Source organism: Brachyistius frenatus, unplaced genomic scaffold, assembly GCF_029030835.1.
Source record: "Brachyistius frenatus isolate BFR_SWC_R1_liver_20210118 unplaced genomic scaffold, ASM2903083v1 Contig_150, whole genome shotgun sequence".
Lineage (NCBI taxonomy): Eukaryota > Metazoa > Chordata > Actinopteri > Embiotocidae > Brachyistius > Brachyistius frenatus.
In genome coordinates this window covers 300,218-327,999 of record NW_027210749.1, presented here as the reverse complement: position 1 = coordinate 327,999, position 27,782 = coordinate 300,218, and the positions used below count along the sequence as shown (strand labels likewise).

The window sequence follows — 27,782 nt, the reverse complement described above, 5'->3', positions numbered from 1 at the left end:
AACAGTCTTTGGTTTATTATGCAGCAGGTGACAGTAGGTGTGAGGGAGGCACAGCCCCCCCTACTAACCCCACCCCACCCCCACCCCCACCCCTCCACCAAACAGCAACAGTGATATAAAACAAATGCACAAATCAAAGCAGTCAAAGTCATTTTTTTTTTAAAAGCACACTGTTAATGTGTTTACAGTGATTTTCCTTCCGGAGGGTTTAGAGACATGAAATCGAGAAACTCTGCACTGCAAAGCCTCATTTAATAAACAGAACATAAAACACTCGGACCAGATAACGTAAATATATTAAAACACAGAGTTTTTGGAACGCTTCAGAATGGGACTGAATCTTTTATAATCAGAGACTCAGTTTTATCTGCTTTAAAAAAAAATATTTTTTTTACAAAATATTTGACAGTTTTCTCTTTAAATAGGTTCAAATTTGTTTACCTATTTATGACTTTTTCCGCTGGAATTTATTTTGACCTCACAGCGTAGCACGGCCACTAAAGCCATTTTGCAGCTCTTGAAAATGTGGACAAGATTTTTACAGTAAAATTTTGTTTCATTATTTAAAAAAAAAATGTGTTTACAGTGCAGAACAAAACTGAAGACTTATAAATATTTATAAAAGTCAACCCAAATATTTTTTATCAAAAGAAAAAAACCCAAAGCAGAATAAAAAAAACTAAATGTTTTTGACATGTTTTTGAGCATTTCTTGCCGTAATATGAATTAATAATAATATAATAACTGATTGCAGCTATCTGCTCTGCACCGACACGGCACTGATCTCAAATGCATTAAAAGTGTGAGAAATGACGACCTCATCAATGAAATTAAAACATTTTTTGCGTCCTACATGAATCCTTAAGTCTGATTTTATTATTATTATTCTTTTATACACTGTAAAAAATAAAATGCTAGAAATAAACCTTGAATGAGTCAGTGCCCAAACGTTTTGACGGGCACCGTATGTCCATAAAAACCTTTAGAAACAGTTTTAAATAAATATAGTTTTTTTCAAATTAAAATTCGGACAGTCAGAACATGAGCTGCACTTAAAGGGACAGTACAACACTTTAGGAAATATATGTTAGATTTGCAGTTAACCAACATGTCATCCATGTCAATATCTTTAATATTCATTAGTGTATCATCAGCGTAAAAGTTTACATTTTTCTGTCTGATTTCCATCCAAACAGAATCCAGATGTTCAGTCGAGATCTATGTTTTATCATGTTTGCACAGGTGGTTTGTTCAATTTGATGGCTGTAAAAATTAACTGAACTGTTACTGCGGCGATATTGAACTTCATGTGTTCGCTCACTTTGTTATTTTACCTGAACAGAAGGTTTCCTCTCTGGATTTTTTTTTCTTTCCAGTCTGTAATTGCAGCAACAAGGAAATCCCAGCAAATGATTTCCCTAAACAACATTACATTACAAAACACACCATGAAAATAAACTCAGATCAATAAAATTATTATATATATTTGAAATATATTAGGAGGTGCCGGGGGGCGATACGACGGACATAAATCACGTTTCCTCGATTTAGCCCCTTTCAAATCATCTTCATTAAAAGACAAAATACATTTCTGAGTGCTATTAATGTTCTTTTGAAATAATAAACTAATCTTTTTTTGTTATCGTTTTTTTTTTTTTTACTTCTGAGAGACGCTCGCTGCCGGACTCCTGCTGCCGCTTCGCTGTCTTCTTCTTCTGGCTTTCACTGCAGCGAAAGAGAAAACACGACGAAGTGTTAGTATCTGAATTTTTTTTTTTAAATCTGAGGAGCAGCGTTTGTGTTTGAAGCGCCGATCTCACCGTCGGTACACTCCACTTGGGGTTCGTCCCACCGTCCGTCCGGCTGGCAGCGAACCACCGGCCGGTAGCGCTGCCTGAAGCCGCGGTCGCACTGGTAACGGATGACGGCGTTCACCGGGTACGCCGGCTTCCTGCTGCCGAACGTGTGAGCGTTCTCCACCGGCGGCGGGGCGCCGCACGACGCTGCGGACGGCAACGGAGAGTCTTCAGTAAATACCTTAAGATGAACTATGTTTTGCGTTTTTGCGGTTGTTTTGCGTGTTGTTATCGTTGTTTGACTACTGGTTCAGGTTACGTGAATTTTCTTCTCACGGCACAAAGACACGTTACCCCTCTAGTGGACTGGAGGGTGTATTACATGCCTCGGATTGATACTGGGCTGAAAATGCATAAGATGTTAGTGTGGTGACTGTCAAATTAAAAGTTAGGCAAATTACGCAAACATTTAGCAGTTTCAGAACCAAATGTTTTCCTCGGGAGTTAGTGTCTGCTGTAGCCGTCGGCTAACAAATTCAGCGACACGAGGTGAAGCTGAGTCAGTAACATGAGTTTATCGTTGTGGTTTTTATGGGGTTTTTTCTGCCCCCTAGTGGCCAAACACGGATTAATAAAGCTTTAACCAGGTACCTGGGCCTTTCTTGCAGGTGAACGGCAGATGGTAGTTACACGGCACGTCGTTCCACTGGCCGTTCTCCTGCCAGACCGTCACCACACAGTCCTCCCCGGTTTCGAAGTAGCTGTCCGGCTGGTTCGGCCTCCAGTTCTCGTATTGCTGAGGAAGATTAGGGGAAAATATCTGCAAAGTTCCTGCTGTAAATGTGGTATTTGCTAATACCAGGCTACTTGCACGCTGGTAATACGATCAGATAAATTCATACAGCTTCACGCTTTAAGCTGGAATTGTGCTTTTCAAATAAATGATGTAAACTAATTTCCCAGCTCTCATGTAATCCAGGCTTCAAACAGAGCAATAAATAGTTATAAATAGTTAATCAAACAACAATAAATAAAAAATAAAATAAATAACTCATCATTAAAACACAAAGAGTATTTTGCTGTTGGATTAGTGAGGTACTAAGTGAGGCTATAAAAAAATGGTTTGACATTTTCCCTTTAATTGAACTTGACCTCCCCTTTAATAAGCCCCGCCCCCTCGTCAGCCCGACCGGAGGACCGACCGGCCGACAGCGGAGATCACCGTCCGGTCCGGTCCGGTCCGGGAGGGAGGGAGTACTTTCGCTTCTCAATTCAACAAGTTAACGATTTATTCCAACAAAAGCCGGAAACGGTGATTTTAAAAAGTCGGGAAGATTAACCCAAAAAAACGGATTCGGTGAGTTTAACGTTTAGTTTGTCTTGTTTGAGGAACCGTTAATGAGGTGCTGCCGCCGCCATTTTTAAGTCACCGTTAACGGAGTAAAACTTTTACAAGACGTTTTACAAGAACAGCTAACAGACTTATTTAACTTTATTTTCTTTATTTCCCGTCGTATGAAACAGCTTTCTTCCCCAACGGGAGGATTTTCCAGAAGATTTGGAAGTTGAAGTCGGATTCCTGGCGTGTGTGTAACCATGGAGACAGCGCGCTCACGGGGACAGCAGGGGGCGCGCGCCTCACCCAGGAGACCTCCCGGCTCGCCTGCGCGCGGCTTGACCCACAAAAAACACCGTTTCACCGCTGCTCAGGTAGGATTTATGGATTTATCGCGTGTCTTTGCGGTTGTTTTGAGGTTGGGCAGCGTGTCTTTGCGGTAGTTTAACGTGTCTTTGCGGTAGTTTAATGTGTCTTTGCGGTTGTTCAGCGTGTCTTTGCGGTAGTTTAACGTGTCTTTGCGGAAGTTAGACACTGTCTTTGCGGTAGTTTAATGTGTCTTTGCGGTTGTTCAGCGTGTCTTTGCAGTAGTTTAATGTGTCTTTGCAGTAGTTTAACGTGTCTTTGCGGTTGTTTAGCATGTCTTTGCAGTAGTTTAATGTGTCTTTGCGGTTGTGCAGCGTGTCTTTGCGGTAGTTTAACATGTCTTTGCGGTTGTTCAGCGTGTCTTTGCGGTAGTTTAACGTGTCTTTGCGATAGTTTAACGTGTCTTTGCGGTTGTTTAGCATGTCTTTGCAGTAGTTTAATGTGTCTTTGCGGTTGTGCAGCGTGTCTTTGCAGTAGTTTAATGTGTCTTTGCGGTTGTGCAGCGTGTCTTTGCAGTAGTTTAACGTGTCTTTGCGGTTGTTCAGCGTGTCTTTGCGGTAGTTTAACGTGTCTTTGCGGTTGTTCAGCGTGTCTTTGCGGTAGTTTAACATGTCTTTGCGATAGTTTAACGTGTCTTTGCGGTTGTTTAGCATGTCTTTGCAGTAGTTTAATGTGTCTTTGCGGTTGTGCAGCGTGTCTTTGCGGTTGTTTAGCATGTCTTTGCAGTAGTTTAATGTGTCTTTGCGGTTGTGCAGCGTGTCTTTGCGGTAGTTTAACGTGTCTTTGCGGTTGTTCAGCGTGTCTTTGCGATAGTTTAACGTGTCTTTGCGGTAGTTTAACGTGTCTTTGCGATAGTTTAACGTGTCTTTGCGGTTGTTCAGCGTGTCTTTGCGGTAGTTTAACGTGTCTTTGCGGTAGTTTAGCATGTCTTTTCGGTTGTTTAGCATGTCTTTGCAGTAGTTTAATGTGTCTTTGCGGTTGTGCAGCGTGTCTTTGCGGTAGTTTAACTCGTCTTTGCGGTAGTTTAATGTGTCTTTGCGGTTGTGCAGCGTGTCTTTGCGGTAGTTTAACGTGTCTTTGCGGTAGTTTAGCGTGTCTTTGCGGTTGTTCAGCGTGTCTTTGCGGTAGTTTAACGTGTCTTTGTGGTTGTGCAGCGTGTCTTTGCGGTAGTTTAACTCGTCTTTGCGGTAGTTTAACATGTCTTTGCGGTTGTGCAGTGTGTCTTTGCGGCAGTTTAACGTGTCTTTGCGGTAGTTTAACGTGTCTTTGCGGTTGTGCAGCGTGTCTTTGCGGTAGTTTAACTCGTCTTTGCGGTAGTTTAATGTGTCTTTGCGGTTGTGCAGCGTGTCTTTGCGGCAGTTTAACGTGTCTTTGCGGTAGTTTAACGTGTCTTTGCGGTTGTGCAGCGTGTCTTTGTGGTAGTTTAATGTGTCTTTGTGGTTGTTTCGCAGGTCTGTGGTCAAATCGTGTGTCTTTGCGGTTGTTTTGCGTGACCCTCTTTGGTCCTTTTGCTTCTCTTTGCAGTCTTTGTGATCATTGTGACTTTCCAGTAAGGAATTCCTCCAGTTCAGTAAGTCATCCATCACTCTGGAGAGTTTAAGAAAAACACCACACCGTCCTGTAACAAGAGTTAAACGCGAGCGTGAACGTCTTTGCTCACCCGCGGGCTGCCGTCCGTCCAGCGGAAGTCGTCCTCTACCGTCTTGTCGTTCAGGCCGATCCACTGGTAGTCCTGCGTGTATGCTGCGGACAGAAGAAGAGGATTTTTTAAAATTCCCTCTCTTGTGTCTACGTGCACGAACACACTCGTCACATGAAAACGCTCACAGTTGACGAAGCGCTGCTCCTCCGGCGAGCCGACGCTGACCAGGTGGGCGTTCAGGTCGCGGCAGCGCCGCTCGGCGTCCAGCCACATCTGTCTGTCCGAGAAGTGGCGGTAGCAGTTCCCCTGAAACTTGGTCCAGCCGTCCTCACAATGCTGCTCCTCTGCAGCCGCAACACCACACAGTCAGCAACGCCGATTTAATGCACCACCGTGATACAACTCATGAATTGAAGATTGTTCCGCATTAATAACTGACGATGAGAAGCCTCCATGTTGTTTACAACCTGCTTAGCGTTTCCGACATTTTCCATCTATAAACAAATGTCTGAAGACAAAATGGAAAGTTACCCATAATGCTAATTTCCATTTATTTTTGTCTTTTACTGAAACATTTATAAAGGCCTCATTCATTCTGCTGCTCCACCTTGATTGCTTTATTTTAAAGGGTCATTTCAAACAAATTACACCCAAAAACACCCTTTTTTTTTTTTTTTTACTTTCCACTTGTAATATTTAGATATGTAGACAACCTGAGCTTCATTTGCTGCCTCCTGATTTATTACCGCCCAGATACGACAAAAACAAATGTCTAAAAATATTCCACATGAATGAGCAGCGACACTCAGTCCACACCTGAAGATCAGTATGTTTGACAGAATAGTTTCAGTGAGCTACACTATTATTATTATTATTATTATTATTATTACACTATTATTGTCTATATTTGTTCAACCTGTGCTATTGTTTTGAATTTTACAAAAATAAATCTCTGAACTGTTTTTATTTGGAGTATCGCTGTGACTTTGTACGTGTGCATCAATCAAATCCTCTCCAGAAGTTTTCGCAGCAGGCCAGCTGAGCTGCTACGTTTGTTTTCTTTGGTCGTAACTGAAAGTTGCTTCTCAAGAAAGTTAAAAAGGTTCAACGGGTTCAACTGTTACTGCGTTGAATGTTTTTTTTGGGGCGATTTGAGTGAACTGACCCTTTTAGATACTTTTAACCAGAGACGTCACAGAATTGACGGTCACGCGTCTTCTGCTGCCGAGGCACCAAGAGCTGCTCGTGACGCTGTTTTTTTTTCCCACAGAGCCACATCGTGTACCGATGCCCTCTGCTGGCCACGTGCGGCACCTCCCTCTCTTTCTCTGGAGTTGTTTTTGTTGTGAAGCTGTTGTTAGTATTTATTAGCGGAAGCTGATCTCGTACCGATCTCGCAGCGTTTCCCTCTGTAGCTCGGCAGGCATAAGCATTTGAAAGAGTCTGCACGCTCCACACAGGTGGCGCCGTTGGCACAAGGGTCGGAGTGGCACACATCTAGCTCTGCGGAAAAAGGGGGGGGGGGTGGCGGGTGACACTACTGTTTGAGCGGGGGGGGGGGGTGAGAGGTTGGAGGGATGAAGGGGGGGGTCATGACTAAAGTTAGTGGAAAAAATACTGAAGCTGCTGCAACTTTCTGGTCCAACTTGCTCCTCCTGCAAACAGTCATCTAATTATCCTTTTGGTTATTATTATTATTATTATTATTATTATTATTGTTGGTATAAATTCAACAACCCCAAATGTTTTGATTATTTTACGCTGGAAACAACCTAATAATTCAAAATATTATCCAGGGTTAGTTGCAGCAGAAGCTCAGTATTTTAAATCCCAGCAGGATCAAATAAATAAAAGCAACCACATGATGCCAGAGAGCAACATCATGTTTCCACAGACGCAGTCATGCACACGGCGGCGAGGTGGCGGCAAGCTGGACAAAAAAACAACACCGAGGTACACTGGTGAAAAAAACCACGCGTGACCACGGAGGTGGTGAGAATCCTCGGAGCGGAGACACGATGCACGAGTTCGACAAAAACACCTTTAAACATTTAAAAGTCTGCAAACACAGAAACCAGAGAGCCGAGACATATGGAAGAAAATGAATAACAACACAAAAACAAAGCAAAAAATAGGATGACAAACACAATCAGGACAGAAGAGAGAGAGAGAGAGAAAGATTTACTCTCCAACCAGTTCAATGTTTTTCTCTGGAAAATATAACTTCAGGCTGATTAATAAAAAAACAGAAGGCAGGTCAATAATTTAAAAACGTGCAAACACACGGCGGAAACATGAACAGGCAAAAAGTCTGTTAAACCAACAAGATGTCGGACAAATATTTGAATCAAGATGCCGTCAGAGTGGGAAATGATGAAAAAGTAAAAAAAATAATAATAAAAAAATTGTCGGCCGGTGAACTCACCCTGACAGACGGCGACTCCGTCCTCCACCGAGCACGAGGCGTCACCACACGGGTCGGGATCACACGGGTTCAACACGCCTAGAAAAAACAGGTGGAATCAGTCAAACATGATAATAATAATAATAATAAACTTTATTTGTAAGACACGTTTCTAAACTCCAGTTACAAATGACACAATGCGCATACAAAACAACCATGAGAACAAATTAAAACAGGAGTGTAAAAGAAATAAGAGTTGTTCACTAAAATCAACTAAATGTTGATGTCCTTAAAAAAAAAAAAGGGGATTCGTCTTCTGAGTTGTTTAAAAAAATTCAATGGCAGTTTTTGCCTTTTAAAGAATCATTTCTTTACTGTGAATTTCTTGAAGTCAAAACATTTTTTGTGTGGTAATACGATAGGTTTTGTTTTGTCGGCGTTCCGCTTCTAATGCGACTCTTCTAACGCAGGATTATGTTCTATTTCTAAAAGTTGCGTCATCATAAATGAGTTTTTAATGCAAATGTTTATACTCAAAGGCCTCTAATCTCTAACATGTCAGAAACAGACAAATTAGTGCGACTCTCAGGTGACAGAAAAAACGCACCAGCGATCCTCACACGAAGTAAAGAAATAGTAGTTACTGGACGTAACCGCAGTTCTATGAGTACGTTCGTTTCTTTATATCCAGTCAGCGGTTCAGTGATTTGCGGGGAAACACCGTAGAATAAGTTTACCCACCGTCCACGTCGCCCGGCGGAGCATCAAAGGGAGGAGCTGGCAGTCCTGCAGGGACGAGCGCAGCAGGGTCAGAGGTCACGTAGACGTCGCCAGGGGTTACCGGAAGTTCGGCAACGCGAAGGGCCTCCTCCGGTCCCGCGGTGCTCTCGGCCGGTACCCGTTCACCGGACGGAGTCGGCGGCATCGCCTGCAGAAGATCTCCGGAGTGAGTCGCTGGAAAAACGACGCCGGCTGCGGTCAAGCCGGAGTCTCCGCTACCGGAGGAAAATCCACCGTCTCCGCTACCGGAGGAAAGTCGACCGTCTCCGCTACCGGAGGAAAATCCACCGTCTCCGCTACCAGAGGAAAGTCCACCGTCTGCGCTACCGGAGGAAAGTCCACCGTCTCCGCTACCGGAGGAAAATCCACCGTCTCCGCTACCAGAGGAAAGTCCACCGTCTCCGCTACCGGAGGAAAGTCCACCGTCTGCGCTGTACTCCACCAACCCGCGTCCGAACATGGCTGTGTCTCCGAACACCTTAATCATAATATCCTGTGTTAGAAACGTCACACCGCCTTCTCCGCTTGTAGAAGACTCGGAAAGTCCCGATCCGGATATTCCCGATCCGGATATTCCTGATCCGGACCCAGAAGTATAACTCGACCTTCCAAATCCAGACAGATGTCCACCGCTTCCCTGTCCGGAGCCGTAGACTAAAAACCCAGAGACCTCCTGTTCTCCAGAGGATGAACCCGTGACCTCCGTGAACCCTGAACCCACAAAGGTCACGCCAGAGAAGAACTCGGCGCCGCTTCCGGAGGGCAAACCGCTCCGATCGCCGCTGAGAATTCCCGATCCGGAAACGTCGCCGGAGCCGCTGAACTCCAGCCGGCCGCCGCCGAGCTCGTGTTCCTCGCGGGCGATTGGGTCGGACGCATCGATCAGATCTCTGTCTATCAGGAAGATCGGAGCGTCTCCGCTTCCTGAAAGTCTCCCGCCGCTTCCGGAGGAGAATCCGGACGGGAAACCGCCGAACACGGAAAAGTCCCAGCCGGTGACGAAACCAGAAGACTCCCCAGAGAACTCTCCGCTTCCCCCACAGCCGTCTACAGAAGAGACACTTTCTGTAGTGCCGGAACCAGATCCGGAGCCGGAGCAGGACAGATCGCCGCTGCCACTGAGCGCTCCAGAACTGGCGCTGGATGAAGGGAAGATAAAGATCTCCACGCTCCCTTCTCCAGCTTCTTGGGGTCCTCCCGAAGCCAAGCCAGAGACGGTGCCGTCGATGCCTGAAAAAACAATGGTGATTCCGGATCCATCGAGACCCGATCCGGAAGCATCCGCACTGCTAAGACCCGACCCTCCTCCGCTGGGCAGCTCAGCACTCGCACTGCCGGATGGGACTCCAGAACCAGATGGGTCACCGGAAGTAGTTCCATCTCCGGAGGTAACGTTGTGTCCAGACATAACCCGATCTCCAGAACCAGATTCATCTCCAGAACCAGAGTCATCTCCAGAACCAGAGTGATCTCCAGAATCAGACGGGTCTCCAGAAGCAGCTCCATCTCCAGAGGTAACTTTGTGTCCAGAAGTAGCACCATCTCTGGACGTAACCCGATCTCCAGAACCAGAGTGGTCTCCAGAACCAGTGTTGTTTCCAGAACTAGACAGGTCTCCAGAACCAGAGTGATCTCCAGAGCCAGTGTTGTTTCCAGAACCAGAGTGATCTCCAGAACCAGAGTGATCTCCAGAATCAGAGTGATCTCCAGAATCAGATGAGTCTCCAGAAGCAGCTCCATCTCCAGATGTAACTTTGTGTCCAGACGTAACCCGATCTCCAGAACCAGAGTCATCTCCAGAACCAGAGTCATCTCCAGAACCAGATTGATCTCCAGAATCAGACGGGTCTCCAGAAGCAGCTCCATCTCCAGAGGTAACTTTGTGTCCAGAAGTAGCACCATCTCTGGACGTAACCCGATCTCCAGAACCAGAGTGGTCTCCAGAACTAGTGTTGTTTCCAGAACTAGACAGGTCTCCAGAACCAGAGTGATCTCCAGAACCAGAGTGATCTCCAGAACCAGTGTTGTTTCCAGAAGTAGACAGGTCTCCAGAACCAGAGTGATCTCCAGAATCAGACGAGTCTCCAGAAGCAGCTCCATCTCCAGAGGTAACTTTGTGTCCAGAAGTAGCACCATCTCTGGACGTAACCCGATCTCCAGAACCAGAGTGGTCTCCAGAACCAGTGTTGTTTCCAGAACTAGACCGGTCTCCAGAACCAGAGTGATCTCCAGAGCCAGAGTGATCTCCAGAACCAGACAGGTCTCCAGAGGTTTTGTCCACTGCAGACCCTGAGCCAAAGTCTGCTGAGCCCGAGCTCGAACCTGAAGTCTCCACTGGGACGGGAAGAGCGATCGGTGGAACATCTAACAAGAAAGAAGAACAAGTATGACAGTTAAGAGGAAACAAAAAAGTGAAAAGTCATCTGTTCTTGATTTAATCAGAACTTACCGGGCCTCAACAAATCGGTGATGGACGTCAGGTTGAGAAGAGCCTCCTGGACTTCTGTGACATTAAGTCCAATTTCAATTGCAATAAGTTGAATGTCCGCTGCAAGAATCGGGTGATAAAATGAGGAATCGATTACATCAATGAGGAAAAACGTGAAGAAATAATCACGTTGGAAACAAAAGTTCACCTCTGAAACAATATGCGTCAAATCTAGCGTGGAGGTCCAGATGGCCCGTCTGGTTGGGGTGAGCGTACACGGTGTGCACTCCCGCTTTCCCTCCTCCGCACTCGGCTCGGGGTTCGTTGACGGGATAACGGACGCTGCGATCCGCCAGCCAGCCGGCGCGGCACTTGTCGAAACCGTCTCTCCAGGCGGCGTGGAGCTCCCCGACGGAGGCCAGAATGCCGTTCTGCTCCCGACAGCCGGAAACGGCCTCGTCGAAGGTGAAACCCTCCGCCGATCCGACGTGGAAAACCTCCCCTGAGGAGACAGGCGGGGAAGAAACGCGGTGGTTCTTGGGTACAGTTGAGTCTCGGTACATTATCCAGCTATAATGTTGTTGTTTTATCACCTTTGAGTCCATCGGTGTAGCAATACACGTCGTATCTTTCGTCCGCCGGCCTCAGACCGTAAGACTGAACGCCGGCTTCCTCTCCCAGATCTCCGGCGCACTTCTCTCGAGGGAAAACGATCGGATATCTACGCAAGAGCAAAACCAGTTTTCAAAATCTTTGGTTTATTGAGACGGGAATCTCTTTTTACCTCATCTGTAAAAAAAAAAAAAAAAAAAAATCCCACTTCAGGTACTTTACCTTACGGTCTGATCCAGCAGCCAACCAGCGTCACACCGGTGATATCCGGCCTCGTACGCCGCCTGCAGCTGCTGCGGCTTGGCGATGGAGGCGCCGGCGCTCCGACAGGCCAGCTGGGCCTCGACGAACGTGAAGGCGTACCGGCCGGCGGCGGAGCGGTGGTGGAAGACCAAACCTACGTACGGAGACAAGAGGTGGAACCGTGTCTTACTCGGACACTCAATGGGGATTTTTTTTTCTATGATGACATCGGCAAGTTTCTGTCACTGACTAGTCAGAGGCGTCTCAAAGCTGGCGCCGGGCTCCCTGCCGACATCCGGCCGGGCGGCGACGGACTCCACGAGGTCCGGGATGCGCTGAGTGGCGTTCGGCGGTCGAGGCAGCGGCTCCACTGGGCTCTCCGTAGTCTCCGTGGTCTCCGTGGTCCCCGTGGTCTCCGTGGTCCCTGTAGTCCCCGTGGTCTCCGTTGTCTCTGCGGTCCCTGTAGTCCCCGTGGTCTCCATGGTCTCCGTGGTCCCTGTAGTCCCCGTTGTCTCTGCGGTCCCTGTAGTTTCCGTGATCTCTGTAGTCTCCGTGATCTCTGTGGTCCCCATGGTCTCCATGGTCTCCGTGGTTCCCGTGGTCTCCGGCCGGCGGGTCTCCACCTCTCCGACCGCCTCACTCTCGGTGGTCGTCCTCCTGAAGAACACCTCCGGGCTCCGTGTCACCGCGGTAACGCTCAGCACGCCGCTTCCCTCCTCCACGCCGCCCGAACCTTCTTCATCAGGGGACTCTGAGGATAACGGAGGGAGGCGAATACTTAACGGTGTTCCAGATCGTAGCGTTCACGATAATATCGGTCATCTTTAATTGATATTGTCGTAATCGTAATATTGATTTTCTTTTACTTTTTTTTTTCATCATGTCTTGCTGTTAAGCAATGCAACAGTTCCTTATTTCCTCCGAGAGCTACTTTGATCAAACGAAAGCGTCCGAGAGCTACTCATGTTTAGTAACGTATTCACATAGCTGAGCTCCACCAAAACCAACTGAATCAGTTTCTTTTATGTGAAAGATAACAAAACTGATACTTAACAGTCAAAACCAAGTATATGTCAGGACCTCGTGTGAAACTGCAGGGGTTTTAAATTGAAACGGAAGTTACGACATTCAGTCTCTTTATAGCTCCGCCCCCTTCTGTTGCGGTCCAACTGATAAAGATTCTATTTGTTATTTTACCTCATTTCTGAGCAGCCGTTTTGTTTCCAGCTCAGTTGTGAGAGTCTCAGCTGGGTTTCTATCCTCTGATCTCTGTGTGTCTCACTGTGGGCGGAGCTTTTATTTTTGATCTCTCAGGATAAGAATCTACGTCTAGTGGAAACCTTGACGTGCCTTCAGCGTCTTTATTCTTCCATCTTACCCGTGTAGCAGAAGGCGTCGTAGCGGGACTCTGGAAGCGGGTATCCGGTCTGGTTTGCGTGGAGATAAACGGTTCGGACCCCAAGCAGACCTCCTCCGCACTGCGGCCGGCGGACGTTGACAGGGTAGCGGACGCTCCGGTCTCGCAGCCAGCCGGCGTTGCAGACGTCCATCCCGCCACGCCAGGCCAGGTACAGCTCACCGGTGGTGGCCAGCCGAGCTCCTTTATGAGAGCACGCCAGCTCGGCCTCGGCGAAGGTGAACTTCTCCGCGGAAGCGGTGTAGAAAACTCGGCCTGTTTTGGGTGAGAGAGGTTAGTTAAAAATGAGTAAAAAAAAAGAGTCAAATAATAAAAGAATTATCTTAAACAGAAAAACATGTTGGCGTGCAGTGAAAGAGTACCCGTCATCTTCTCAGCGAAGCAGTAAACGTCGTAAGTCTCGCTGTGGTTTCTGACTCCGTACGTTCTCACCCCGGGAAGTTCCTCCTTGTCACCGTAGCAGTTCACGCGAGGATCGTGGATCGGGTACCTTTATTTAAATCAAAACAAGATTTAGTGACTATATGAAATACTGACGTCTGTTTGTTGCCGTACAGAAAACTTTGAGGACCAAATTCAGTTAGTTGAAACCACATTTTTCTCCAGATTACTAGAAATTTTCAAATGCTGGAATGTCCTTGAACGCATCATAAGGAAGACTTTTAAAAATGTTTGGTTCTGTTGCAAAAAAAACTCTTTGAAAAAATCTTAAAGAAAAAAAATCATAAATTGATCTTTAAGCAAGTCGCAGTTTGAAATTTGCTGTCTTAATTAAAAATTACTGGAAAACGAAGTCTTCCTTAAAGGAAGATTAATGGCTTAAAAAAGTTGTTCAATTATCTGACGTTTGATGCTTTAAAATATGCAAATCTCCCAGCGTTGGTCTTTTTTAAAAAAATGTGCCGAAAGGTTTCAACATTTTTCTTTATATATTAAGTGAATAAAGTATTTTAAAAGTCGTCCCTCCCCCCACCTGACGGTGGCGTCGGAGAGCCAGCCGGCGTCGCACTGGTGGAAACCGTCGTGGAAGGCGGCTTGGAGCTGCTCGGGCGAAGCCACAACGGCGCTGTTCTGACCGCACGCCGCCGCCGCCGCCTCAAACGACAAACTGTAGCGTCCCGCAACAGACCGGTAGTGGAAAACAATACCTGAAGGAAAAAACACGGATTTCAGTTTAAACAGTGAATTTTAGTGGTCATTACCAGAAAATACAAACAATAATGATAATAATAATAATAATAATAAACTTTATTTGTAGAGCACATTTCGTACAAGAAATGAGGCTCAAAGTGCTTCAGGGCAAGAAAATGACATGCAGTGTTTTACATCAAAATATAGAAGAACATTTAATAAATATGGAAAAGAAATGAGATGAATAAGAAACTGATAAAATGCATAAAAAACATAAAATGCATAAAAAAAACTGATAAAATGCATGAAATGAAACACAAATAGAGTTCAAATATAAAATAGGCAACATACCAAAAAAAAAAAAAATCCGCGTTGATAAACGGTCTTTTAAAAATACAAAATGTTTTTAAACTTTCAAGATTTCGGTGAAGGCGTACCTCGAACCTGCACACGGACGACGTCGCTGTCGTCCTCGATGCCGAGCTGAACCTCGCAGCGATACGCGCCGGCGTCGCCGGACCGCAGCTCGGTTATCCGGATGCTGGCGTCGGTCGGGGTGTCGGGGTATCCCAGCAGGTGAACTCGGTCCAGGTAGCTCTCGCCGACGTGCACCTGCCCCTCCAAGGCCACGAGCACCGTGGAGACCCGTTCTGCGGTCACCAGGCTCCACTTGATGCGGTGGGACAGCGGGACGACGGCGGGGGCGCCGGGGTCCGGGACGGTGTGGTCCTACGGAGGGAAAAACAAACGCGCAACATAACATCATCCGCAAAGAGCTTTTTTTATTTTTTACTAAAATACTGCATGAAAACAATAATATTCAATTTCCTTCAATGCAACAAAAGGGCGAGAAAGGATCTTTGTGATTTCAGCGGAATTCACACTTTTTGGTGGTTTTGGGAGTTTTATATTTACACCTCGTCTTCTTTATTTCTGTTTGCTTACGTCGCTGTATTTAAAAAAAAAAAAAGAAAGAAGAAAAAAGCCGCATTTGTCTTTTTTTTTTTCCCCCACTCGGCGGTAAAAGTCCAGAATCGTAAAAGTTGCCATATCAAAGGTTTGTTTTAGGCTTTTATTGACACATCGAGGCCGTTTTTGAGTTTTGCTTTTGTCTGCTTGACGCATTAAAAGTCTCAATATTTACTCTACTTTTAGCTCCGCTAGCTTGTTTCTGTCGTCGGATCTGAGGCTGAAATGTGCCGTTAAAGCTTTAAAAGTGGCGATAAATCCTCGGCTCTTCTGCTTTTTGACCTTTTTCCCTTCAGGTTACCGGAGCGGTGACTTTAGAGGACGGCATGAGTGACGATTTATTCATTTTTTTATTCTACGAGATACAGATGGAAAACAAACTGAAATTCAGAACGAGAACTATAGAAACGAGTTTTTATAATCTCGCACCTCGAAGTAACACGGCAGTACGACGTCTCCCCCCAGCAGGGGGCGCTGTGGCTCCTCCAGAGGAACGCTCACACTCAGCACATCCTCCGGGTCTGTGAAAGGAAGACAGAAATACACAAAATACAAATTTAAACGTGTGAATAAAAATTAAAAATGCCATTTACAGAGTGAACGGGCCCAACATCTGCGATGTGACGTCTCACCCATGTACGAGTGCGCGTCGTAAACGAAATCGAACGTCGCCGTGACGACGCTCAGACACACGGACAGCAGCACGCTCCACCTCGTCATGTTTTCCCCTGGAAAATAAAACAAACATGATTTTGAATCAAACTCGTCGTCACACTTCAGACTTTGATTTTTTTTTTTAAGATGTCATAGATGCTCCTTTTTTTTTTCCCACCATGAGCCATGAAGTACATTATAGTGAGCCGATTGGTCGGTGACCACACCCGGACTAACGGGCTGAAAGAACAGCTTTTTCCCCAAAGCTGCCCCCGTCCGCCCCCCCGATTCCCCCTCCTTATGTCCTCATATGATCTACACTGACTTGGATGTCAGAATATTTTCCAGCGTTGGTCTACAGAACATTATTTGTCGTTTATTATTAAGTTCTCGGTCAGACAGGTAAAACATTTTTCTCCTGAGGGAGCGTCTCCTCGGTGTGTTTGGACTGAAGTGACAGTTCATTAGCAGCCCAGTTGTGTGTGTGTGTGTGTGTGTGTGTGTGTGTGTGTGTGTGTGTGTGTGTGTGTGTGTGTGTGTGTGTGTGTGTGTGTGTGTGTGTGGCTGCCTCCACAGTGGGCTCATTGAGTCGCTGCGGTGAGGTCCACTCCCATACCCCCCCCCCCCCTCCCAGAAGCTCGTATTATAGCAGCAGCTCTGACGACACCGGGCCGTTCGGTGTAAACAGCTCATATGATCACGTTTCCTCCCTTTTCCATCACGTCTCAACACTGCTCATATTCACGCTTTTAGAAAAAAAAGTGTTGAGACGTGATGGAAGAAACCCAGACGAGGCTTTGATCCTCACCTGGACATGTGTTTGTTTATTTTCATTTCTCGTGACACACCAGCTTTGTTAAATATGGGATTTGTTTCCCGAGTTCTGCCCCTTTTATTGAAGTAGTGTTTTTATATAACTTTCTGAAGTGATTTTTTTATAAATGACTGTTTTTGAATCTGATCTGAGACTTAAAAAAAAATAGACTGTGTTTGGTTTGCGTGCATCATTTTGACGTGGTCTTCCTACTTTCAAGCAAATATGAAGACATACTTGCCGGTTTTAGTTAAAAGAAAATTGGATAATGTTATTTTTCTTTTGTTCCATTTTTATTACACTGACTTAAATTTTTCTGTCAGGGCTGCTCAAATACAAAATCGATCCCGAGATATTCATATTTTCACGGAGTTTTTAACCCCCCAAAATTTCCTGTTTTAGCTGAAAAACTAAAATCTCACAACTTCTTACATACGTGCTTTTTAGAATCATTTTCCGAAATGAAATCTTTAGTGAACAATATAAATCCTTTTTCTGGCTAAAATATGTCTTTAAAATATACAGTGTATTACAGTAAGTTATTATTATCAGCACCTGAGTTACGGACATTTTTGTGACCGCTGGTAACGTGAACATTTGTTGATTTCACCTCGGACCTGAAACATCAGATTTTGGGTCAAATTCGTGCCGTATTGGAGAACCCTGTTGCCATGACGACACAGTTCAGGTGAATGTTTTTTCCCCTCGGTGTTGACAGTCTGACTCTGGGGGACGAATTCATCGGTTGCACAACACCTGCCAATGTAAAAAAAATAAAAAAATAACGCCACCTGGTGTGTCCTGACCTACCTACCTACCTACCTATCTGACCTGAGCCGCCTTCTTTGGGTCTTGGAACAGTGAAGCTCCGCCCCCTCTTGAAACGTCACTCGGACCAACCTCGCCCAGCTCGTCGCTTCGTCGGCGTTAGACTTTCTGAAGCATTTCGAGGGTCTCTGTTGACCACTTTACAGAGTTTGACCCCAAAAATCAAATGTTTTTCTGGGTCCTCAGAATAAAAACTCTGCTATAAAATCACTGTGGAAATCACTGCATGGGCTCAGGAACATCATTTTTTGTTTGCCTGAAATTTGACCCAAAATCGGATGTTTTCTCTGCTCCAGTTTCAAGTCCGCGGTGAAATCACACACATTTACGTTATCAGTGATCACTTGACACTTGATGTTGATCAAGAGACGACACCTGGAATACTTCCTCACAAAACTCATTGCTTCCCAATGCTTCATACACATTTAAATGTTACCTGCTATATGTGCTTTTATTGAAGCCACAGACTTACGAACACGTCTTTTTACTTCAACACAGAACACGCTGCGACGTAAAAGCACCTCTCGGCTAAATGTCGTCCCGTTCATGTAAAAACACACCAGAACAAACGTAACGAAGTCAAAGTGTGTCGCTCACCTGTCGCGTCAACGCCGGTGGATGTCAAACTCTTCTTCTTCTTCGCCGGTGTGTGGTTGTTGTTGTTGTTTTTTATTTGCTCCCGAGTTGTTCGGTCGAGAGTTTAAAAAGTCCCAGTGAGCAGAAGAAGAAGAAGAAGAAGAAGCAGCAGAGAGCTGGAGATGCTCGGCCAAGTGCCAGAGAGCCGAAGGTCCGCCTGTCAGACCTCAGGAGGGAAACACCGGCGTCAAGCTGCCGTCTGGAGGAGGAGGAGGTGGAGGAGGAGGAGGAGGTCGGACCGCTGCTTTCAAAATAAAAGCAGCAGCCCGAGTCGTTCCTCCGAGGCGGCGTCGCTGCTCCGGGAGCGGTCGAGTGTTTTCAGCCAAAAGTAACAAAGTCGTCATCACGTGATTTTTGGAAAAGAAGTGAAAAATAAAAACGTTCCACTCGCTGTAAAATCTACCGTTCAAATACATGAAATTAATAACCACAAATATTTATTTGTAAATCTTTTGTGTGTTAAATTAGAAGCCTGTCGTGAATCAATGCTGAATCAAAACCATATAAAGTTTAAAAGTCCAAATATCTCACGATGGATCGTTTGATATCTCAGCTGTGTGCAAACACACGTTCAAAATGAAAAAAGATTAAAGTTTTTATTTCATGAAGAGAAAAATTAAACTGATTTTCTTTTGCTTTTTCCAACAATCTGGCCCCTAAACACCTTCCTGACAACCTCCTTTCTCAAAACTCTTCTTGTAACCAGATGACTCGAAGATGTTTTCGGGCTTCGTTGGACATGTTTCAGATTTGCCTCCAGATGTTGAGTCCTGGAGACTTTGAGTGACAGGATGTTTCCTGGAGAAGTTCGTGGTGGATTTTAAACGTCCACTTTGGGTTTTTTTCTGTGTACATATTTGTTATTGCAAAAGTAAAGAACTGTTGTTGGTGTGTTGAATCAAAAAGGTTTTTACACGGTTTGAATTGTTAGTTATCATATAACATGTCGAATGTCATTCGGAGAGAGCTGAGTTTGATTTCATCTCGAATCTTATTTAATTGAAGTTTTGAATTTTTGTTTATTTTAGATTATTTGGAGTTTTGTCTGTTTCTGCATCACTGAAGGATTTTTGTCTTCGTCCAAGTTGATTTATTTACTTTAATCTCCTTTCAGCTGGATCTGGTCTATAAATCTTATGATGTGCAAAAATCTGTTGCTTATTGTTTGTTAACTTTTCTTAGTTTTATTGTCGTTGCTCGTCTGAGTTCAAAAAAGTGCGATAAAAATGGAGATTATTCTTATTATTTTTACATGTAATTTTTTACATTTTACATGCACATTTATACATTTAAAACGCAAGTATCTGCAAAGGAGGTAATTGTTTTGCTTTTATTTTGAAGGAAACGGGGGGATGTGTGGTGTTCTCGACTCAATTGATGGGGTGAAAAGGGAAAAAAAAGAACAAGGGTGGAGGTAAGAGGGTGGAGTTTCACCTACTCCGTACAAATGAGGCAATCAGCCAATTTCAAATAATCGCATTTGTTTTGTTTTAAGCGTCTTGACGGAAGAATTAGGACTCAAAACGGCCTTTTAGTGACACGAAACTACGACAAAGAGCCCGGATCTTCCTTCAGGACGAAAACAATCCACCAACGTGATTAATGATAGATGCCGCCGGTCTCCCGTGTCTCTCGTCTCCGTTGTCCCGCCGTCACCTTTTGGACTCTTTCAAACCGTTTTGAGTTTCACACCTCGACTCTGCGGCTGCTTGATTTCACTCCTGGAACAAAGAAAAAAGAGAAACCCTTCAAACCGGCGGACAAAGCTGCTCTTTCAGCCGGCGAGCACTCGGAGGGGCGGGGAAACGTCAATTACACCACATTCACACGCCGGGAAAAAAAGAAACTGTCGCTGAGACAAAATGAACCCACTCCACCGATAATTGGAGCCGAGTTGAGTTTAAGTGGAACATAATGAGGATTATTTACAACAGCAGCACACGTTGAACTCACAGTCGTTGTGAAATGTCCCTTTTTCTTTCCTCCGAGTTGAATTGGAGGTTTTTCCAGGTCGGACCTGCTCTGTGTCGACCTCCGTTAGATTTAAATGTGAATAGAGGAAACCGAACCGACTTCAAAGACCCGCCTCTGAACGCTCAGATCGTTTCCTCGCGCACATTTTTTTCCCACTTTTTTTTTTTGGGTGATATTTGTCCGGAGCTTTCTGGGACGAGGTGCGTCTCCGGGCTATTTATATACCCGGAGGCCGGCTCGGCTGAAATTACTTAACTGAAGAAAAGCGTGCCGCTCCGCCCTCGGCGAGCTGCCGACAGACCGCTCGGTCGCCCGTGACGGAAGAATTAAACGGATTATTATATTTGTGTTCAGTTGTGTTTCAGTTAAACTCCTCGGGGATCATTTGACTTTACTCATAAGCGTCCTTTCACAGCGAAGGTCGCCGTGATGGTGACGTCTTGTTGGTCGGTTGTTTGTGTGGGTGGTCAGGACGGACCGGGCCAGAACCAGAACCAGAACCCGATATCACTGTGAATCCGGGTCTGACCGCCTTTTCATGGAGAAACATTTTGCAGTTTTTCCATCCTCACTGGGCGTCGACCTAAGTTTGATTTTAAACCAATCAGCTCGCGCCAAAACCCGGCCGACACTCTGGCACCGCTGCAGCTACCGACCGCACAGCATATTTAATAATTAGTTTAATGAACTGAACATTGAACATTTGGCAAGTTTTTACATTTTTATAACTTTAAAAAAAAAAAAATTATATATATAAAACATTGTTTTTATTTTTATTTTTAAAGAACGAATTTAGTTTTTTAATGTATATATTTATTTTTCTGGTCAGCGACAGGTGAAAAACATCGTCGCCGTCACCGGTCGTCCAATCACGGCGAAGGAGAGGCGGGACAAAACACGGTCAACCACCGATCGGCGAACGCTAACACGAACCGAGATGTTGGGGGTCAAAAGGTCGCTGTGACCTCACATTCACATCCAGATTCGCTGCGAGCGTTCATTCGGACTGAAGGATCAAATATTGTTCACCTAAATCGGAGAATAAAAGTAAAATAAATAAATAAAAGTTTTATCACAAATGTTTTTGTTCTTTTCAGTTTTGGTTTTGAAGTCCGGTTCGTACCTCGATACTCCTCTACTTTTCTCTGTGAAAATGAGAATCAATACTTGACCTGTGGACGTGTGTGTGTGTGTGTGTGTGTGTGTGTGTGTGTGTGTGTGTGTGTGTTTCTGACCGAACACTGTTTCCCTTCTGGCGGAGCACAGAGCGGACGTTCATCTCGACGTCCACCTCGTGGACCAGACCGCTGCCGGCCCGGCGTTTCCCCGACACCCGGACTCGTTAAACCGCCGCGTCGCTGCAGTCGCTCTTTGAAAGGAGGGTTGGAAGTGTTTTATTTCCTTCACTGCTGCGGCTCAAACAGGACATGTTTCACACGGGCCTGTTAAAATACCCGATAAATATTCTCCCTGTCGCTGCTAATTTGAAGCTTTTATGACTCCGTGACTTCTGCAGCTGGAAATATCGGCCAGGATGTTATTAAAGAGAATTTCAAGTAGTTTAACGGTGTTTTGAGTTACATATATATGTATTTGTTGGAGACTATTTTCTGGTGCGGATGTGGTGCTGTGTGTTCATGGTAATCATCAAACATGTCAGCCAACAACACGACTCTCTAATGTGTTGATATCCAACCCGCCTCCTCAAAGGAAACGATCCAAAACATTTACTAAACCCTCCGGGGGAAATTTCCACCCGCGCCGCACCTCAGCGTACGAGCTGAAAGTTGCCTCGTCGGCAGCAGCCGGGAAAAAGGCGGGAAAAGCTGATTGTTGTTGAGATTTGAAGGTAAAAAAATTAATGTGGCTGAATACACGAATAGATCGTTATGTATTTAAAGACAAGTATTTTCTTTGTATTTCATGTTTTCAGAAAATGCTTTAAAAAATGTTTTAATGTGGAAATTGCTTTAATGAAATATGCTTTAATTTGCATACATTTCAGAACGCATATCTTAACTTTGGATAAAAATCCGGTTTAAACTTTTTGTTTTTTATTCTATTTGGTTTACCTATTAAAAAATTCATGAGAGGGGGATCTACTTTTATCACTCCATGAATCATACAATAGTGTCAACAGCCAATAATCTTTTTATTTTAATTTTTTAATAAAATGTATAAATCAGGCTGAATGATAAATGATGAATAAAAACACAGTTAAAAAACCTTCAGAATAAAGACGGGGGAAAAAACGCTGTGTTTTCAAGATGTTTTCCAAACTTTCATGTTTTATTCTCGTCTATATTCTGCAGGCTTTTTTTTTTTTTTTTTTTTTTTTTTTTTAACGAAGGTCGTTTCTTCGTATATTGTTAATAACCCTGATTTATGAAGCTTTTTATTATTCACGCAAAACTTGTTGGGAATTTCAGGAGAAATCCACAAAACACACAAAATGTACTGTCTTCGCACTAATTCGAAAGACGATGTGTTTATAGAAGCGAATTGGGCCCAAAATCCAAAAAAAGAAAAAGTGCCGAGTCGGGAGGTCCGGCTGCTGGAAGTTCATCCAATAATGAGGCTCGTTGTCCCGGTTTGACGCGCTGCTGTGAAATCGCTCTGGCAAATAGGAACCATATGAGAGGCGTCGTCACAGAGGGTCTCTGTGAAGGAGGAGAATACAATGAGGGCTGTTCACAGAAATCGGACTGGAAATATATATGATGCATAAAAAAAAAACAGCAGCGCCAGATTTGATGGAAATTGTCGTTTATGACTAAAAAAAAAGAAAAAGAAGAAACACTGAGAGCTTAAAATGAGTTTTATTTGTTTTTACTCTGATAATATTTGTGTAAGTGCCCCCCCCCACACACACACACACCCACTCCCATGTTCAGAGTGCCTTACAGAGGAGCCTTGTAAGCCCACTGTTTATTAAAAATGCTCTTTTCATAAGGAGGTGCAGCAGCTGGACCTGCGTGCTCTCAGGTATGTATGAAACCGCGTTAGTCAAACATACAGAAACACGCTGACGTCAGCGTTCGACCCTCACGTCAACGTCAACATCAGCACGGTCACCTTTTAAAAAATGAAATGCTGAGTTAAAGGAGAGAAGTTCAACACAAATAAAACTCCTGGTGGTGGATTCATGAACTGCAGCAGGAATTGAATTGATTTTTTCAGATTTTACAGTTGACTTTTGAGGATACTTCGCAGCTTTCTCTTCCTCCTATTTTATCTGAGCTGATTTTCCTGAGATCCTCAAACAAAAACAAGCTTGTATTTAATCTGGAGACACATCTTAAAACTAAAGGACCACTAAGTCCACCAAAAGATGCAAATAAACTACTGCTAATTTGAATAATATCTTTGGATTTGGCTATATTCTTTAGGTTTATTCTTTAAAACTTAAAAAAATAAAAAGTATAGATGGCTGTCACGTGACAACGTGTTGAAGTGTTAAACTGGAGGTCGATGCAGGATTTCCATTCTGGTCCGGTCGTAAAACAAATAATCACATCTACAATATTACAGGTCCATGTGGGCCGGTAACAGGCATGCCACGCGAAAAAAATTTACTACTACTAGTGATAATAATAGCAGTAGTAATAATAAATAAGTCTTTAAGTTTGTTATTCTTCACTAAAACATGATTAAATAACAAGTGTAAATCCACTATCTTAATCTGCATTGAAATAGTATTATTTTAAAGCAGTGATTTTACATCAATTTCTATCAAATATATATGCTTGTTTAATCTATTAAAAAAAATACATCACAATATAAGATCATACAGCGTTTGAAGAATATTTGCCTTTTGAATGAAGTGAAGTATAATTTTAAAATCGTGTCTCCTCGCCTCGTCTCTTCCACCAGAGGGCGCTGCGCTCCTCTTCTCTGTGGGTTTTGTTTTGCTCCCTCCGCTGTCTGTGTTCGTTGCTGATTGGCTCCTTGTCGTCTTTGCGTCACGCCCCTCTCAGACTGATTCTCCTTTTCCTATTGGTTGTTTCAGACGCCGCTCAATCCCCCGTGCGTCAAACTGTAAAAAAAGAAAAAGAGAAAAGATTGGTTTCACATGCAAACTGTCAGGAGCTGAAGGAAGCGAGCTGATGAGCAGCGGCACGAAGCCTCCACCGGTGAGTTCACTCGGGGTTTTTATTTGTTATCTTACTCACCGGTAACGGAATTACGGTGTACAGGCATCCCGTGTTAACCGTTAAACGTTGATTAACGGCTGCGGGGGTTTGACATCCACTTCAAATGCAGACAAAATGGCCTCGGACGACTTGTTTACTTAGCGAACTAGCCGGGATGCTAATATTAGCTCACATGAGCTTAAATGCATCTGAACGCTGCACCAACAATTAACGGAGATTCCTCCGCCCCGCGACGTGGTCGTTGAACCGTGGAAGGGGCTTTTCTTGTTTTACGTGCAAAAATATCATCACAACCGTGTTTCGAGTACATTCACGTTTTCATACGCGGCGTCCCGTTTTTGATTAATGAACCTGCTGCAATGAAAAGTAACGGCAGAAACAGACCTGAATGTCCGGTTACCGTGAACCGAGCACGGCTCTGCTGTTCAGTTCACCCCCCCTCCTCCTCCTCGACCTCCCCCCCGTGACGTTATAAAGACATTCAGTTCACCCCACCACCAACACCACCAACACCACCAACTCCACCAACAGGAAAATCAGGTGCAACGAGCTGTGACATGTTTTTTTCTGCATGAAAATATTTTTCCCCTCAAACTGGTGTTTACTACCAGTTTATTTCTGTTTATATCAACTGAAGTGAAGTGCTGTCAGAACATCCACGGTTTTATTAAAGTGTCTTTACAGCAGGGAGAGTTTGTTTATATTTATTTGTTTGCAGTTGTGGAATGTAAGTAGATAGATGGAGAGATAGATGATAGATGATAGATAGACTTCTTTTTTTTTTTATCCCGCAAGGGGAAATATTTTTGTTACAGCAGCATGGAAGATACGGCAAAAGCAATACGAAATTACAGAATACAAATAAAATAATAAAATATATATATATATTTTTTTTTTCATTTTTTCATCAGTAGTTTTTTATTTTTTTATGTTGAGCTAAAATACTTTCTTGTAAAACGTTAGAGGGAAAATTACAGGATTCATCTTTAACAATGTGTTGTATTTGAAAAGCGTGTTATATTATTCATTATGTATAAATCTTTAGATTCAAAAGTAGCTGAAGCTGTCAGATAAATGGAGTGCATTAGAAAGTACAGTATTTCCTGATAAAATGTAATGGATTGGAAGTATGAAGTAGCCTTAAATAGAAATACTGAAGTACCTTGAGGTTACCACATCACGAGATGATCATGAAAAATGGTTTCTGGGGATCGTTTAATCAACTTTGCTGCTGTAGTTAAATTAAATAATTTTTTAGCATTTCTTTTCCCTAAATTAAGAATTAAATAAATCAATAATTGCCCAATGACTTTCCTGTTAAAGCCTAATCATCGTTCCTCTTATTAAAAACATAACATGCAAAACTATGAAGGATTAAATGAGAGTTGTTGTTGTTTTTTAGGTCAGAGTGGTTTAAAATAAACCACCCGATTCTTTCAGGTTGAATTTAGGCCTTTTTTTTTTTTTTTTTGCATCTGTGCTGTTTGTGTCCTTTAAAACTCTGAGGTCCCGCTGGCGGTTCAGACAGTTTGTTTATTGTCTCATTCAGACCCCTTCGGGCCGCTTTATTCTAACAAGTGTTTTCAGCTGCAGTCGTCGTTGTGTGCATCGTTGAGTGAGTTGTTGTCGTTCCGGTTTGTCCGCCGACTCTTCGACCGGCTTAATGTTCAACGGCGGTGCACAATTTGAAGATACGAGTTTCAGTACCTTTTTTCTAATAAACATCTGCATACTGCAGGAGTAAAGTTTCAGTGGGGAAATTCTTCTTTTCGTTCAGTTTAGAAACACGTCAGCCTTTAATACAGAAGAGAAGAGGGAGACACTGAAGCTATTAAACATCATGATTTGGCAATAAATCTCTGCACCTGGCTTCGCTCTGCAAGTCGGTTTTATGTCGCTGTCAGGTCAAAGAAATTTGAAACTTGGTCTCCTCGATAAACGTCACGGGAAACGAGGCCTCGCCCACCCCACCCTCCTATAAATGAGATGAAATATAGTTTTATTTTAAAGACGTCCTGGTGCTTATTCACGAAATGGAGGTCAGAGGGCAAAAGAAAAGAAACGAACATGTGTCTCAGTCCCATTTGTTGAAGCTTCCTCCTGTTTATCCGAGTTGGTAGTGAAATGTTTTATCATATCGTCGTATGAGATTTTAGAAATGTGGTGCTTCTTTTAACATTTTTGGGGCTTTAAAGTTGTAACGATCAGTTGATTGATTGATTAGTCCCTTAAAAGTTCCTTAAAAAAGTTTTTGTTCCTTCAAAATATAAAGGAAACATCAGCTATTTTGATAATTTATTAATTGTTGGGCATTTTTAAGCAAAAACTTCAAATACAGTCCGTTTCCGGCTTCTCATGTTTAAAGATTTATTGCTTTTTCTCTGTTTTCATATCATAAATTTGAGAAAGACAAAGGCATTTGTAGTTCAAGTGCTGGTCACATTTTCTTTGCTACTTTCTGACCAAATCAAATGATTAATTCATCTTGAATAATGGTCATGAAAAACCTCAATTACAATCTCATGTTTGATTTTGACACAATTATCCTTTCTCTTAGGTTTATTAAATCTACTTTTAAAAAAAAGGGTGAAAACAAGACAAGTTTTTTTTAATTTAAGCTCCTTAAAACTTGGCTCGGGAAGTCAAGGTTTTTACCCCACGACAGCTCCGTGTTGCATTAAAACTAGAACGTAAACAGGTCATTTTAAATCCCCCAAAAAGTTACATAAAAACTAAAAACAAAAGAGGGATGTAACCTCGGCGTCCTCGCGGCCGCGCCGGCAGCCTCAGTAAACAGGTGTAATGGAAGAGATTAACTGTTCTGCTCAGGCTCTGAAACTCTAATCCACTTAGCATGGAGAGTTTATTTAAAATCAACCGTGTGCCAGAGTTTGAGTTTGAGGAAGAATGAATTTGTGTGTGTGTGTGTGTGTGTGTGTGTGTGTGTGTGTGTGTGTGTGTGTGTGTGTGTGTGTGTGTGTGTGTGTGTGTGTGTGTGTGTGTGTGTGTGTGTGATGCACCGGGCAGCGGCTAAATATTTATACAGTCGTCATAACGAAGAACGGCGACAAAACCTCATTGTTTCATTTCCTGAAGTTCGTGTACACGAACGTAACCTTAACGTGAAATGTTTTTGCAATAACAACATTCAGTTTATTCTTAAAACCGTTTCTTGCAGTCATAGAAAAGCTGTTTATGACCTAATATTTATTTAATGTGTGATTAATGTGCAGATGATTTTCTCTTTTTTTGTGTGTGTTTGTGTGTGTGTGTGTGTGTGTGTGTGTGTATAAAATATGTCCAAAGATGGTGGTAAAGCCAATTTCTTTATGGGTTTATTTTCCCGTTAATATGAATTAAATGAATAAACTATTACCCAAATAGTATCCAATTAACTTCCTGTTAAAGCCGAATTATCGTTCCTCTTCTTAAAAATGTTACTTGCAAAACCATGAAGGATTAAATCGGAGATGTTTTTTTTAGGTCAGAGTGGTTTAAAATAAACAACTCGATTCCTGCAGGTTGAATTTAGGCCTTTTTGTTTGTGTCTGCGCTGTTTGTGTCCTTTAAAACTCTGAGGTCCCGCCGGCGGTTCAGA

At 43.6% G+C, this 27,782-nt stretch overlaps 1 protein-coding gene and 1 long non-coding RNA gene across 2 annotated transcripts; both read right to left on the bottom strand.

The window, feature by feature from the left end:
• Positions 1-639: 639 nt before the first annotated feature.
• On the bottom strand, positions 640-15,844 carry LOC138631194 (aggrecan core protein-like). Its single transcript, XM_069716000.1, has 22 exons — positions 15,757-15,844; positions 15,554-15,645; positions 14,593-14,884; positions 13,998-14,172; positions 13,387-13,514; positions 12,986-13,279; positions 11,858-12,358; positions 11,587-11,824; positions 11,346-11,473; positions 10,961-11,254; positions 10,774-10,872; positions 10,290-10,688; positions 9,626-10,228; positions 8,286-9,554; positions 7,566-7,643; positions 7,033-7,070; positions 6,530-6,677; positions 5,326-5,484; positions 5,159-5,241; positions 2,448-2,592; positions 1,821-2,003; positions 640-1,725 (listed from the first exon to the last, which is right to left on the bottom strand). Exons 1-22 carry the CDS (start codon positions 15,842-15,844, stop codon positions 1,658-1,660), a joined length of 5,502 nt encoding a protein of 1,833 aa, XP_069572101.1. The 3' UTR covers positions 640-1,657.
• Positions 15,845-21,986: 6,142 nt separating this feature from the next.
• Positions 21,987-24,613, bottom strand: LOC138631176 (uncharacterized). The gene is made up of 3 exons (XR_011311704.1): positions 24,203-24,613; positions 23,842-24,066; positions 21,987-22,690 (listed from the first exon to the last, which is right to left on the bottom strand). It is a non-coding gene; the product is annotated as an uncharacterized lncRNA (long non-coding RNA).
• Between the last annotated feature and the right edge of the window lie 3,169 nt (positions 24,614-27,782).